This window comes from Clarias gariepinus, chromosome 23 (genome assembly GCF_024256425.1).
Source record: "Clarias gariepinus isolate MV-2021 ecotype Netherlands chromosome 23, CGAR_prim_01v2, whole genome shotgun sequence".
Classification (NCBI taxonomy): domain Eukaryota; kingdom Metazoa; phylum Chordata; class Actinopteri; order Siluriformes; family Clariidae; genus Clarias; species Clarias gariepinus.
This window is the reverse complement of record NC_071122.1, coordinates 16,452,919-16,467,718: the sequence shown is the minus strand read 5'-3', so window position 1 is coordinate 16,467,718 and position 14,800 is coordinate 16,452,919. Positions and strand designations below refer to the sequence as shown.

The 14,800-nt window shown below is 36.1% G+C and overlaps 1 protein-coding gene across 1 annotated transcript in view; it reads left to right on the top strand.

Annotated features, from left to right (window-relative positions):
- Positions 1 to 10,133, top strand: part of cntn2 (contactin 2) — a 39,560-nt gene extending 29,427 nt beyond the window's left edge. The window contains exons 13-23 of the mRNA XM_053484335.1: positions 55 to 230; positions 1,182 to 1,302; positions 2,007 to 2,165; positions 3,431 to 3,580; positions 3,826 to 3,896; positions 4,014 to 4,248; positions 4,456 to 4,571; positions 4,978 to 5,164; positions 5,269 to 5,381; positions 7,155 to 7,323; positions 7,434 to 10,133. Coding sequence (XP_053340310.1) covers positions 55 to 230; positions 1,182 to 1,302; positions 2,007 to 2,165; positions 3,431 to 3,580; positions 3,826 to 3,896; positions 4,014 to 4,248; positions 4,456 to 4,571; positions 4,978 to 5,164; positions 5,269 to 5,381; positions 7,155 to 7,323; positions 7,434 to 7,546 — 1,610 coding nt within the window. The 3' untranslated portion in view covers positions 7,547 to 10,133. The remainder of the gene's footprint in view (positions 1 to 54; positions 231 to 1,181; positions 1,303 to 2,006; positions 2,166 to 3,430; positions 3,581 to 3,825; positions 3,897 to 4,013; positions 4,249 to 4,455; positions 4,572 to 4,977; positions 5,165 to 5,268; positions 5,382 to 7,154; positions 7,324 to 7,433) is intronic.
- The last annotated feature ends 4,667 nt before the right edge of the window (positions 10,134 to 14,800 follow it).

Here is a 14,800-nt window from a genome sequence, read left to right as displayed (position 1 = left end):
CATTTACCTATTAAATAGTTAATAAATAAAAGTTTTATTCCTTATTCCAAACAGATGCAACCAAAATTACACTGGCGCCGTCGAATGCTGACATCAACCAGGGGGATAACGTCACCCTACAGTGTCACGCATCCCACGATCCCACCATGGACCTCACTTTCACATGGTCCCTCAATGGGGTCCCATTAGACCTGGAGACGCCAAATACACAGTACCATCGTGTGGATGGGGTAACTGCTTTATTAACATGCTGACTTTCACCCTGATCATGAAAACCAGTCACAATGGACTAAAAAATATGTTTGTTTGTTTTTATTCTAATTTGCTAAGATACTCCCGTTTTGAGGACAGTTACTGTGATTATCTCTTGATGTGATTTTGGCTTTTTGATTATTTGTAAAATATGCAAAACTGTGTCACAGTGGGGTTGTGATAAACAGTTGAAATTTGGCGTTTTAATGTTTAGTGGTACTTCAGCATACAAATTTAATCTGTTTTTGGAGGCGAGTTCTTAAATCAAAATTTCGTAGTGTGAAACGCATTTTCCTACTAATAATAATGTAAATGCAGATAATCCGATCCATCCACCCATAAATGCTACCAACATTACCAATTTTCAATGCTATAATTATATTTTTTTCATATGAAAACAATCAAAACATTTATAAAAGACATGTAAATGAAGTAAAATGTTAAATAAATGTACATTAAACCTTTATAATTCCTCCTGGTGCTATACATATACTTGTACACACACGCTACGGGCAATTTTGGAACGCTAATTAGTAACCTGCATATCTGTGCATGACTGTGGGAGGAAACCGGAGTATCCGGAGGGAACCCACTAAGCACGGGGAGAACATGCAAACTCTATGCACACAGAGACGGGAATCAAACCCGGACCCTGGAGGTGCAAGGCGACAGTGCTAACCACTACACCACCGTGATGCCCCTGGTGCAAACAATGTATGCTAAAAAAATAAATTTTAAATACTAGTTTTTAAGGGGAAAATTCAAAAGGCAGGGTGTCCGTATGTTGGGGTACCAATGTATTTTCATGGGATATGCTTCATAGTATTCTTACTGTGAAACAGTATTAAATATAAAAAGCTGCGGCAAAACATTTCTTAAATGTTTAAGAAAAGACAAATTTTTATTTCCTCTCTTATTATGCTCTGCAGAAAGAAACCATCGGTGACCTGGTTATTATGAACACCCAGCTGAGCCATGCAGGTATCTACACCTGTTCAGCACAGACAGTTGTAGACAGTGCAGTGGCGAGTGCCAGGCTGGTCGTTAGGGGTAAGTGTGTGTTTGTTTGTGTATCTGAATAAGAATAAAGAATATAAGTGATATTAAATATGATATTAAATCCGACTGCCTGATATTGTATAGGTCATTTACTGCCATGATTGAATATCAAGATATTTGCAACAATTTTCAAAGTCATCCTCCATGATTCAGGCTTGTTTGTCCAGCTTTGAAGGCCAAACCAACACCTTGAACTTTTGTCATTTTCTCTGAACCATTCTTGAACACTTTTAGTTTTTCAGTGTTGCATGACACAATATCCTTCTGAAATAAGCCACAGGCAATAGGCAATAAAGGGGTGTACAGTACATGATCTGTAGCTACTGTATAGGCAGTTGGTATGTGTCAATGTAACGTCCACACGAATTCCAGGACCCAAGGTTTCCCAGCAGAACATCACACAAAGCATTACAATGCCTCTACCAGCTTGTCTTCTTCTGTTAGTAAACCACAAAGCTCAGAAAAGCTCTTAGAAATATCTAACCCAAGCTGTGAATATCTGCTGGAACATGTGAGAAAAAAAGAAACTCTAACAGTACACCATATACTATTTCTATTATGTATTTGTTATCTCTACATACTGTATCTTTATGTATATATATATATATATATATATATATATATGAGAGAGAGAGAGAGAGAGAGAATGTATGTATGTACAACTTTAGCAATATGTGTGTGTTTTCTAACTCCAGGCCCGCCAGGCCCTCCTGGAGGTTTGGTGGTTAAGAATGTAAATGAAACATCACTAGAGCTAAGATGGAGTCGTGGCTATGACAACCATAGCCCTATTGGGAAATATGTCATCATGGGCCGCTCTGAGCACTCACATGACTGGAGAAGAATGAGGACAGGTAAGACAGACCACCTGCAACATTTCACAATAGTAGTATTGGTATGGACATAATTGGTATTTTTGGGGTCAACATACTCTTTTTTGCACTCGTATGAGAATGAAGGTTTGAAAACATTCATTCAACATTTTGCACACTATATTTGTTTGAATAGCTTCTAGCATTAATTATGACACACATTTACCATGACATTGTTTTAACAGCCTTATGCAAAAACTTATTAAATACAAACATTTATTTGCATCCAGAGTTGCACTATTTTTGACCAATATCTTGAATTGATAATCAACCCACTCCTTTAAGTTTTCTTTAGCACATCTCAAGGTGGTGACCAATTCATGTAAGAAAATTATTTCTTGTGCTCCAAGAATCACTCTTTCACAATTTGAATCTTGGCAACCTGGAATATGCCCGTGCCATCTGTAAAGAGAAAAAATCCATAGATGTGATTACCTGGTCATTGTGTACATTGAGATAGATCATACCTCTACCTCCAGAGGCTTTTCCAGTAAGCTCTATGCATGATGGATGCATCAATCCATGTGCTTCCCGTCTTACCCTGATGGATGTTATACATATTAAGCCACCCATGCAAGTAAAGGAGCCATGAAAATATTAACTAGGCATGAGCAGAAAAAAAAACTGTTTTACTCTTAAACACATAAGCAACATGGTCACATTCGCATAGTAAGTTAAAATTGTGCCTGCACAAAATTCAGGAACAGAATATTTAAAGCCACTTCTTGTTGGCCTGAGTTTGTGGTTTTGAATTTAAGATTGAGTAACACTAAAGGCTACATACACATTACCAGCCTGAAGTGACTCCAGACTGTGATGTGACACAGATCTGATGTTTAGGACTGTCAGAACATGCAAATCAGATGTTTTTCAGTTCTGATCTGACACACTTTCATTTATGGTCCTAGATCAAATTCCAATCTGGTATGCTACCATGAGAATGGGGAGATCAGAATTCACATGATTTTTTGCCTCTGTATATGCATGTACTCCCCTTGCTTCCTGGGCTTACACTGTGTAGTCTGGTTTTCTCCACTTACAGTAATTGGCATTCCCAAATTGCCTATGGTGTGTAAATGTGTGTATAAATGTTAACTGGTGCTCCCACCACGATCGTTTTGAATAAATTCATTGGTCACCACTGGCCTCCACAGCCCCTAGTTGGACTACAAAGGTTTCGAAATGGATGGATGGATGGTTAGCCTAACAGTAATCAGGTATCTTTTTATTATAAATTGTCCACGTAGAACCCACTAATATTGAGGGCAATGCTGAATCTGCACGTGTGATTGACTTACGACCCTGGATGGACTACCAGTTCCAGGTCATTGCCAGCAACATTCTGGGTAGCGGTGAACCCAGCATGCCTTCACAAACTATTCGCACCAAACAGGCAGGTCAGAGAAACTCTCTAAATCCAAAATATGTGCTTTTTCACTGAATATCCGTGTATATTATTCATATTGTTTAAATGTAAAATAGTCAGATGAATTTGATATTTAATAATAAATTATGCAAGTAAAGTAAAGTAACACTGAACACAATTAAAAGATATGGCCTGAAATCAATAGAAAATAAAGTGATGATAAGTGTGTAGTATATGACTGGTAAAATAAGTTTTCTGTGTGTGGTTGTGTCTCAGCACCAACTGTTGCACCCAGTGGTCTGGGTGGAGGAGGAGGAAACCACAATGAGCTCATTATCACATGGACAGTTAGTTGACACTTCTTTACATATTTTCTATTATGAGTATTAATTATGTTTCTTTAAAAAAAAAAAAAATCCTAATAAATTGCATTGCTATATTTTTCTTTTCTCAATATGACCTAGCCTATGGCCAGGGAATATCAGAATGGTGATGGCTTTGGCTACATCTTGGCATTTAAGAACTTGGAGGCAATAACATGGATGGTGGTTCGTGTTCCTAATGTGGAGTCTTCACGTTATGTCTACAGTAACCAGAGTCTCACGCCATACTGCCCCTTTGAAGTTAAAATCAAAGCCTACAATAGAAAGGGCGAAGGCCCTTTCAGTCAAATAGCCATAGTGCACTCGGCTGAAGAGGGTAAGGCATGTGTACTTAAAACATGAATGTGGCTGTAAAAGAAATTCAGTTTTTACAATTGTACTGCCCTGAGTCATTGTTTATAGCTATTCTACTTCTCATTATATTTAACACTGATTAACTAAGGAGGACTTAATACTTAATACCGAAAAGTGTCTTACCAAAGTAATTCAAGGTCATTAAACTAAAGAGTTTTGTTTCCTTTAGAGCCCATAGTGTCTCCTCGCAAGATCAATGCCTCAGCGTTAACCGCCTTTGAGATCCAAGTCTCTTGGGAACCCATCCAGCATTTAAGCAGCAATGGAGTACTGCGTGGCTATGAGGTTTACTTCCTTATACTTCATATTCAATCATCACTGTCTAATAAACTGTATCATTATCAGATAACTCTATAAATAATGGGGAAACCAGGTTACATCATATGATATAAAACAGGATTACAGTGTTGATTTGGAAATTAAGAAGTAAAAGCACCTATTTGACTTATGTCTTGAATTAAGGCTAGCTCAATGGCTCATGTATAATATGGTCAATTTAGAAGAAAGAAAGCAAGAAAGAAGTAACGCATAGGAGGGAAGTGAAGAGATTAAAGAACATTAGCTCCTTTTGATTACATTAAAACAGCATAAACAATTCTGTTTCAGTGTAAAAGCTGAAATCTACATCCACCTACCTATGTTGAGTCAGACTTGTTGAGTCAGACCTAACCGATCTTTTATCTGTTTGTAGATCCGGTACTGGCGGCAGCATGAGAGGGAAGCTGCAGCAGACCGTGTGCGAACAGCAGGGCTGGAGAATACAGCCCGGGTGACTGGATTAAGACCCAACACACTTTATCATGTCACTGTTCTTGCCTACAACAGTGCTGGCACTGGGCCGGCCTCTCCACGCACCACTGTAATCACCAAGAAACCCCGTAAGAGTCTTTAGAATTACTTAAGGGGGCCTGGATCCAATGATAAATCTTTTAAAATCTAACACCTTGAATTAGCTTTCCTTTAAAAGTCTTTTTATTTTTAGCCCCTAATCGTCCACCAGGGAATGTTTCATGGAAGACGGAAGGTGCATGGGTAACAGTGAGATGGGATCATGTTAAATCTATGGAGAATGAGTCTGCAGTGCAGGGCTACAAAGTAAGTAGCACACAGTGGTATGTATAGTACTTTGTAAACTGGTTTCACAGATATGATTTTGAATAGAAACAATTAGACCTTAATACAGTATTGTTAATCAATGCCATTAAAATGTCTTTGGTAAATTAAAATAAATAGCTGAAAAATTGCTTTTATACTAAACTCAATTAATCTAAATTAGTTTAAAACTAGCTGTAATTATATAATTATAGGTGGGAAAATGTGGATTAATTAGATAAGTGCAGGTTGTCTCTAAAATGTGGAATAGATCATGAAAAACAGCAGAACGGAACATATAAAAATAGCTTAAAGTTTAAAAAGATAAGTCAAATATCAAACCTAGGATACTAAATATGATCAGATTGTAGAAGAGCAGATTCAGTGCTATTATCGAATGGGTTTCTTTCTTGCCTTAAAAATTTAAATTATACTTTATCACTTAGGCTGATAGTTATTTTAAATATTTCACCTACTGTAGGATGCACAAAAACTTCAGATTTGTGTATCCTAAGAACATGTTTTGTTTAGCAATTGCATTAAAACCACTGATTAAAAAGGATATTCAATTTAATTTTATTTATATAGCACTTTTAACAGTGGTTATCAGTGTTGGGTGTAACGCCTTACATAGTAACACGTTAGAGTACTTGGATTACTTTTTTAATGTAACGAGTAACCTAACGCGTTATGTCCACCATTTAAGTACTCAGTTATTTAGTTACTTTTTCAAAAATGTAATCTGCTATTCAAACAATTTATGCAATCCATGAGCCAGACAGCAGTCATTCCCAATCCGTTATTGTGTGAGTGTGAAGGTCTTCCTACAAGCCCTGCCCCTGATAACCGGCCTCCCTCTGTTATTCCTGCTGTTATACCCCTATCTCACCTATGCGGCTTATGAACCGATGCGCGGAAAGATGGAAACCTAATCACAGCACCAAATCTTACGGTAAATCATGATGAACCGGACTTGGTGAAATAGGGATATTAGTAGTTAACAGATTATTGGCCAAACTTTGCTGAGCGATGATGGCAGAATAATTATAAAGGTCTTGACTAAAACAACATGCATGAGGAATCAAAAAGGAGTTTAAATTTTTTGGAATGGAAAAGTACTCTAACTAGTTACTTTTATCAGAAAGTAACACTTATTGTAACAGATTACTTTTTAATGACAGTAATTTTGTAATGTAATTAGTTACTTTAAAACGTAACGTCCCCCAACACTGGTGGTCATTGTCACAAAGCAGCTTTTCAGAATCAAAAGAAAATTACAGAAATTGTCCCTGATGAGCAAGCCAAGGGCAATGGTGGCATGCAAAAACTCCTTGAGATGGCAATAGGAAGAAACCTTAACAGGAACCAAACTCAACAGGGAACCCATCCTCATTTCAGGTAGCAGGAATTGTTTTGCAGTCATACTGCGTGTTACAGTAGGCGAGGTGGAGAGGTGAGAAGTGTTTAAGTAAATATAGTCCAGTTATTGAAGGCTAAGGTACAAATCTGCAGGAATTTCCAGTCCTGAACTATTGAGTGACTGCAGTTACAAGTCTTGAGAGAACTACTGTTTGCATTAGCTGAGGGCAGGACCATCTTCATGGTAAAGTGGAACCATCCTTGGTCGTCACATGTATCCCAAGCAGACCGCACGGGGCCTCCATGCTACGAGATCTTCAACCAGAAACCCCAGCACATGGATGAGTCAGACAGGTCAAGAAATGGCTAAATAGATGTCAATTAATCTACCTATTTATATTCCCCTTGTTTTTATAGGTTCTATACAAACATGAGGGTCAATCAGCTCTAAAGGTGTTAGACAAAGGCAAGACATCAATTACTCTTCCATTACCCAAAGATAATGGCTATGTGGTCCTGGAAATCCGATCTTGGGGAGAGGGAGGTGACGGGGCAGCTCACGAGATCATTGTGTCTCGAGATTCAGGTAGGTTGCCTGTTGTTATCAGAATAATAGAATTTACATGCTCAGTAGTCTTCAACCTTAAAATTTTAACTGAGAATAAAAAAAAAGACTTAATATTTGTTTTTTTACAGGAACTGGAATGATGGTTCAGAAAAACAGTGTGGGAATCCCAAGATCCTTCAGCACATTATTTTTGCTCTGGCTTGCTGTGGTTCTCAATATGACTGGATTATCAGTGCTATGATTGGCCAGTACAAAAGTCCTTTCTCAATAATAGTAAACAAATATTGACTGGTTACTCCCCAGGTGGTGTGGAAGTATAGGCAGTGAGGTCTCCGATGCGGGAGGTTGGGGAGGTTGGGGGAGGGTTAGTGCCTGAGGTTTTAGTAATAAATATGACAAGCAGTTTTTGTTTTACTCTTTTGTACAAACAAATGATTTTTAAAAAACAGTTTTAAAAACTTGCGTTTGAAACCTTGCATTGTGGGGAAAAAAAATAGATTACTTGATTTCTTGGAATTGGTCAGTGACATTACATCTGGTACTGTGTTTTCAGTTTTAGTCATCATTATAAATAAGTGATAAAAGGCGCAGATTTTAACAGGTCAAGATCAATATATCTTTTGATGTACATACAGTGGGCTTCATTTGTCAGTTTTTCAGTAAAGTTGTGTGTAAATATTTTCATATGTCAAACCAGACTAAATGAGTTTCGTAAGAAGACAGAAAATGGCGAACTAGGGATTATACAACACTTGCTTGAGGCATACCCGATCACACATCAGGCCCCTTAGTACCTAAGAGTATTGCAAAGCATTAAAAGGAGGTGCTGTAAAATGTACAGTATCTTGCAGTCCATCCTCTTTTCATTACTGCAGCATCCTTGACTGGTTTTATTTATCTAAATTTAAGGATTTATACTGATTTGTAATTATTTTTTTTCATATCCAGTATTATTTTTTTATGCCTTTAGTAGTAAGAATTTGGGTTTTACAAAATTTATAACATATGTTTGTAATGCATGTACATTGATCAGCCATAACAGCACTGCCTGGTGAATTGAATAACGTTGATTATAAATGATTGGCTTGTAATCCGGTGAGAGGATCATGGGCAACAAAGGCTAGCTTGTCTAGTCCAATCCCATAGAAATGCGGTCCATGATAGGAAGGTATGAGAGCACACAAGTGCATCAGAGGCTTAGCAGGTAAAGAGTTCAGGGCTGGTAAATTGAAACAAACAGCACCCAAAGGATCCACCATATCATATGCCCAGAGGTCCTGTGGAGGTCATGTGCCCTGGTGGAACAAGAGGAACCTAAAATTTAGATGGTTTAAATAATAATGGTTTTATAGTTATGGCTGATCAGTGTATATGCTTTAAAACCAATAAGCTGAGATTTCAAACACTGAGGAGCATGAGTAGGATACAGATTTTCTTGTGGAAAGTAAAGGTCTTAATGAATGCCAAATGTATTGTATAAATGCTCCTATAAAAAATTCACAAATAAATCCATTCATATTCAACTTGATAAATGAGTTTCAATGTCAGGTTATGCTCATCTTTGTATTCAGACTCATTATCTTAATCACCATGTAGAAACAAAGCTCTTTTTATAAGTTGTTGGCATTGTTTGACAGCATCTGACAACAGGCTGTATTTAATGTAGGATTTGTTTACATTTTATTTTGCTCACAGATTATATACAGTGTTTACTATCAACAGCATCCCCTCATTGTTACAATGTACACCCAAGTGTGTGAATGTAATATGCTTGTGTGACTATTTTAGGATAATGGTTGCCATAGACACAATGGTTAAACAAAATAATACCTGATAATAAAGGCGGTATAGCTTGTGAGGTTATCTTAACCTGGGTTATTTAGTTATCAAAGTCATTATTATCGTTTTTTTCTTTATCAAGTGTTATGTAAAAGAATAATCAATAACCAGAAATTAATTGTTTGCCAGAAATCAAGTAAAAAGTCCATGGAGGCGGATTTTTATACAGTGTGTTAAAGTGCACTCTGGCTAATTACCTATGTGTGGTAATATTTATGGCAGTATTTTTCTTTTTATGGCCAGGGTGATTCACTTAAAAGAGGGGTAGAATATTCTGTAATAACTCTCGCTATAATTAAGCACTCTCAACCACCCAAACAACAACAAAAAAGGCTACATACCGAACCTTGATGTTTGTGTAATCAATTATACTACATGCAATGCTGGAAGTGATCTCTGTTTTCTGACACATTTCTACGGAGTGCTCCGCTACCTTTTCGGTTCAGCTCAGGAACGTCCTGGCGTGGTCGCAGCTCCATATACAGAGGAGCACATTGTGCATTATTTCGTTCAGATTGCTTTATCCTAGCAAGAGTTATTACACAATATTCTGGGCCTCTTTTGAGTGAATCACGCTGTATGTGCTGTTTACACTTGTACATGCACAGCCTAAAAAAGATTTACCGCAAAATCCTCTTTTTTGTTACCAACCAATATATGGATCAGCACTATTCCCTGTATAGTGTTACTACTGTATATACTATATACTAGAATAGAGCATAATTTGTATTCTCGAAGTGTGTGAGTCTTATCTGAACCATCCAGATCATAAATATAGTACTTAATACCTTCAGCCATGTCATTTGAAACATCAAAAAGCAAATGTTTTTCATTGTGTCATGTTGTCAAGTTTTAGTTTTAGTTTGCCCTTTTTTTTTTACATTTGGTAAGGATATGGGCTACAGATACACTTATACAGTGGTACAGTGGTACAATTTACAATTAAACAAAGCTTAATATATCTTTCTGAGTTTGAAAAATAAATATAAATTTAATTTAAGTGATTAAATCGAAAAATTGTACATTATTCTTCTGTGTCATGTTTATCACAACCACTCTGTTTGATCATATGAATTCAAACACACATTTTTCATATATTTTTTTAAACTTGACTTGCACTTAAAATATTCAAATAGTATTAGCCACAAATAAATAGATGCATTGCAAAAGCACTATAGGATTTCAACAAACACAGATATGTGTTCGTAACACTGCTCACCACTCTTTTAAAAAGTGTTTTGTTTATTCTGGTATTCCACTTTCTAAATAATGTATCATTAGTAAATGCTGCAAAAAATATTCTTCCTGTTGTAAATAACATTCTTTTAATTTATAGCTACATGATTAATGAGACACAAGGGACCAAGTGCTTAAGGTACTTAAAAATAAATAAATAATCTTTTCAAATCTCTTGCGAAAATTTCTTAAATTAAATGTGCAGTAAGCGTCATGTGGTTTATTTATTTATTATTGCCATAATTTTTTCTTGTTAACCTGACATCCGCTCACTGCATCTACAAAAATCCTGAAAAGCATGACATGAAACATTGTTTAACAAAATCCTCAATTAAGGGGTTAGCTACTACATTTAGTTCGACATGAGGTTAGAGTGAAATGACTGTATATTGTAAAAGTCAGATTGACCCTGTCAAATGTGAAATAAATGAGCCTTTCATCAAGTGGAACTTGTAAATATTCTTAAATAAACACCCTCTGATTCAATGCAAGTGTGACTGGTATTTCACTATATGTTATACTCATTTAATGCATTATTAAAACCTGAAGGGATTGTAGTAAACTATCAACTTTGTAAAAGAAATGTGGTTCGAAATTTATGAATTTATGACCGTGACCACATGATGACAGAGATATCACTTAAACTCATGGTGAAGTTGCACCATAAAAACAATTGCAGTAGAAATAACATCTATGTTTAATACTGAAAATAAAAGTATTTTCAAATGCAACAAGAACTCACAGGATTGGAACTATATCGCTGTATGGCCATAGAAAAACATTTGTTAGTGAGAGTCATCAGAAAAATGTCTTCAGTTTGCTGAGGGCATTGAGATTGAACTGTGATGTTCATATGGTCTAATGAGTCCAGACTGTATTCCAGAGCACTGGGTGCATTATGGAAAGAAGGAAAGCCCATGAAGCGAGGCACACTGTCCACTGCGCAAGTCTCTGGAGACAGTCTTATGATCTGGGGTTGCTTCAGTGGGTCAGGTCCAGACACAGAAATGTTATTTGGCAATAAAATAAAGTCAGCTGATGCCCTGAACGTATTGTACTGAATGACCAGGTTAGCACATCAATTAAGTTTTTCTTTACTGATGGCACAGGTATGTTCCATGACTTATGAAAGACATGAAAGGTTCTGAGAACCAGGAGTAGCTCAGTGGTTAAGGCATTGGACTACAGTTCGGAAGATCCAAGGTTCAAATCCCACAAGCACCTAGTTGCCACTGTTGGGCCCTTGAGCAAGGCCCTTAACCCATAACTGCTCAGATGTGTAATGAGATAAAAAAAAAAAAGTAAGTTGCTCTGGGTAAGAGTGTCTGCCAAATGCCTAAATGTAAACTTAAGGAAACAATAAACTGCTTCCACAGCATGATTTGTTATTCTTTAACTAAAAAAGAATAGCAGCTTCTTTAGGTGCATTAGTCTGAATTCCTTTCTAGTCTAAAGTCCATTTCTTTTGAAATCTCTCCAAGAACCTTCTAACTCTGCTGCTATTTAAATATTTAAATACAGCAACATCACCATAAATGTTGGTAATGCTAATTACTTTTAAGCACTGGAGATCAATCTGAAATGCACAGACATTTGTAGGCACAAAGACCCATAATAACTACGTTATTAGTCACTTTATCTATTACAAATAAACGTAATGCATGTTTTGCCAACTCATTTTCGTTAGTTAATGTTTGCTAATATGCCGCTGTGCTGCTCAAATCATACCGGTCATTTCCTTGGTCCTCTTGCATGACATGGTCAACGCAAGGCTAATGATTTAATCTTCAGGTACTTACAGTGAGATCCTTTTTACTGACATCCTGCATCTTTCCTAGGGCAAAATTGTCATGAATGTCTAGTGTATCGACATAAAAGTCACATGAATTTTGTTCAAATGGTGGTCACATTGCAGGAAAACCAGTGGCAATATTCATAAAAAGTTTTAGTGTAAGGTGTTGCTTCTAGTGACAAAATTCTACGAAGGTGAGAACTTTAAGAACTTTCTTTAAAAAGAACTCTCAAGAATTTTCCTTAAAATTAAAAAAGTGGATCCTAATAACAATTTAAAAAAAATTATTGTTACTTTTATGTGCATTTAGTACAAAAATTATCAGCATGTTAAATTTTTCAGGAGGGTCAACACTATTTGTTCGAAGGACATGCCCACAGATGTCAGAGCAACCATATTATTTCAGTCCTAAAATTGAGGGTTACTTTGGGACCTGGATGAGATAGACTATTTAAAGCAGGAGGGAGCTTGACAAAGATCCTGGGAGCTGATAAAGATCTGGTAACGTTGGTCAACCAATTTAATTCTTGGCCTTATACAGAAGTAAGCTTTTGATTACATAGTATGTTTCTGATTACACAGTAACTATGGATGGCCTTTCTGTTTTATCAAATGCATGTAAAAGACCTAGCTGTAAATATTAACTTTTTTATTTGAAGCTTATGTGGATAATATTTCTAGGATAGCCTTCTTTTATCTCAGAAACATTGCCCAGATAATAAATATAATGTCACTACATGATGCAAAAAAACTAGTTCATGCTTTTGTTACCTCCAGGTTGGATTGCTGAAATGCATTAATGTCTGCATGTTCCACTAGATGCAAAAACAATCTCCAGTTAGTTCAGACTGCCGCAGTCCCTACTAGAAGCAAAAGTTATGAGCACCTTGTCAGTATCCCTTTCCCACTTCAAAGACTCCCAGTAAAATTTTTCTTGATTTTAAAATACTAACTTTGACCCATAAAGCAAATGCACCACAGTACCTGAGTGAACCATTAGTGTTTATGATCGGAAGGTGCAAGCTGCTTATTGGTACCTCATATTCCGAAAACTACAGCAGGGGGCAAAGATTACTTTCCAAAGCCCCAAAGTTATGCAATAGCATTTCAATTAATGTTCGTGACTTAGACATACTCTTAGTGCTTAGATCTAGGCTAAGAACGTACTTTTTTAGTCAAGGCTTTTATAAATAAATTTGTGTCAGCTAAAGGTGCTGATCTGGGGGTCTCGTGGATGTAGAGTATTATGGTGAACAGCTATGTTTGGGTGCTGTGATCCCCTACCTTTACTGATTAAGGTTTGTTAAAGGTGAAGTGACTGGTTGCTTCACTTTTCAAGAAATTTTTCGTCATGTTTTTTTTCTGTACATATAATCTGCTTGGGAAGCATAATCAAAAACAGCTCCACTTGACAATAAAAAATAGTTCAGGGCTTGGCTGATGCAGTTTTGTACACGAGTCTCCAACAATGAAAGTGAACTTTATATTAACTTAAACACTTTTTCCACACTGAACTTCATAGTACACAGACATACCAGGGAATGATATACTGTATGTTCATGATATCATCCACATAAGGATAGCTTCCCTGTTGTGTCTGGTTCCTCTTAATACTTCCTAATGTCATCTCAGGATGTTTTCCTTGCCACTGCTGCCCTTAGTTTGCTCATAAATAACAAACTGATTTTTTAAAATATTTTTTATATATATTTTTTTATTCTGTAACAATGTGACAATGACTATCAAAAGCAGTATACAAATAAACTTAATTTGAATTGAATGCTGACTCCCATCTTCAATCAAATTATTTATAGTTGCTTTATTTATCTAAACCTCATTTATAGTTTTAATGAGCTTACAATAATAAAAAGTGAATGCAGTAAGCCCCACATGAACATTATGTGAAATTATTTTGCAGTAATTCACATATGTTAACATTGTCTGTAAATATTCTATATTACATCATTTAGGTAAATAAGGACGTTTTCACTATTGTGTTCTGTTTTTTAGGCTAAAAGCAAATTCAGACCAGGAAATTCTCTACAAAAAGACAGTGATAAGAGTTTATACTGTCTACAGACCCTTGAATGGTAATAAATAATTGAAAAATGATCACTTAAGCAAGCTTGCTGTAAATTGTGGTAAGGTAGTGTACCATAAATCAATAAATTATCAATGTAGTTCCTTGTTCCTGATTAGACCTTTTGAATAATCACACATTTATCACTTGCACTTTGGTACTCATTAATAAGACCTAAGTATAAATGAGCTTGGACATGTGCAACTTACTTCAGAGGATTCTCTTGGACGGTGAAAGGTAAATATATTCATAATAAACTTTCCTTATTTGTGTTTTAAATTTAGAGAAGGATTTTTCATTAGTTGTTCACAAACACGCATGTTTATTGGTCAGCGTAACTGGCTATAAACAGGAATGTTAATGATGACTATTACTGTTAATGCACCATGAGATTTGAAGTTTATCACAATTTTTCTAATACACCTGCCTACGTAAAAATAAAACATTATTGTTAATTTTGATGTTACAGTATGCTGATATTTTTTACTCATACAAATAGTTTTATTTTGTTAATTACCTGGTAATACCAAGACTTCTTTTAACACTGA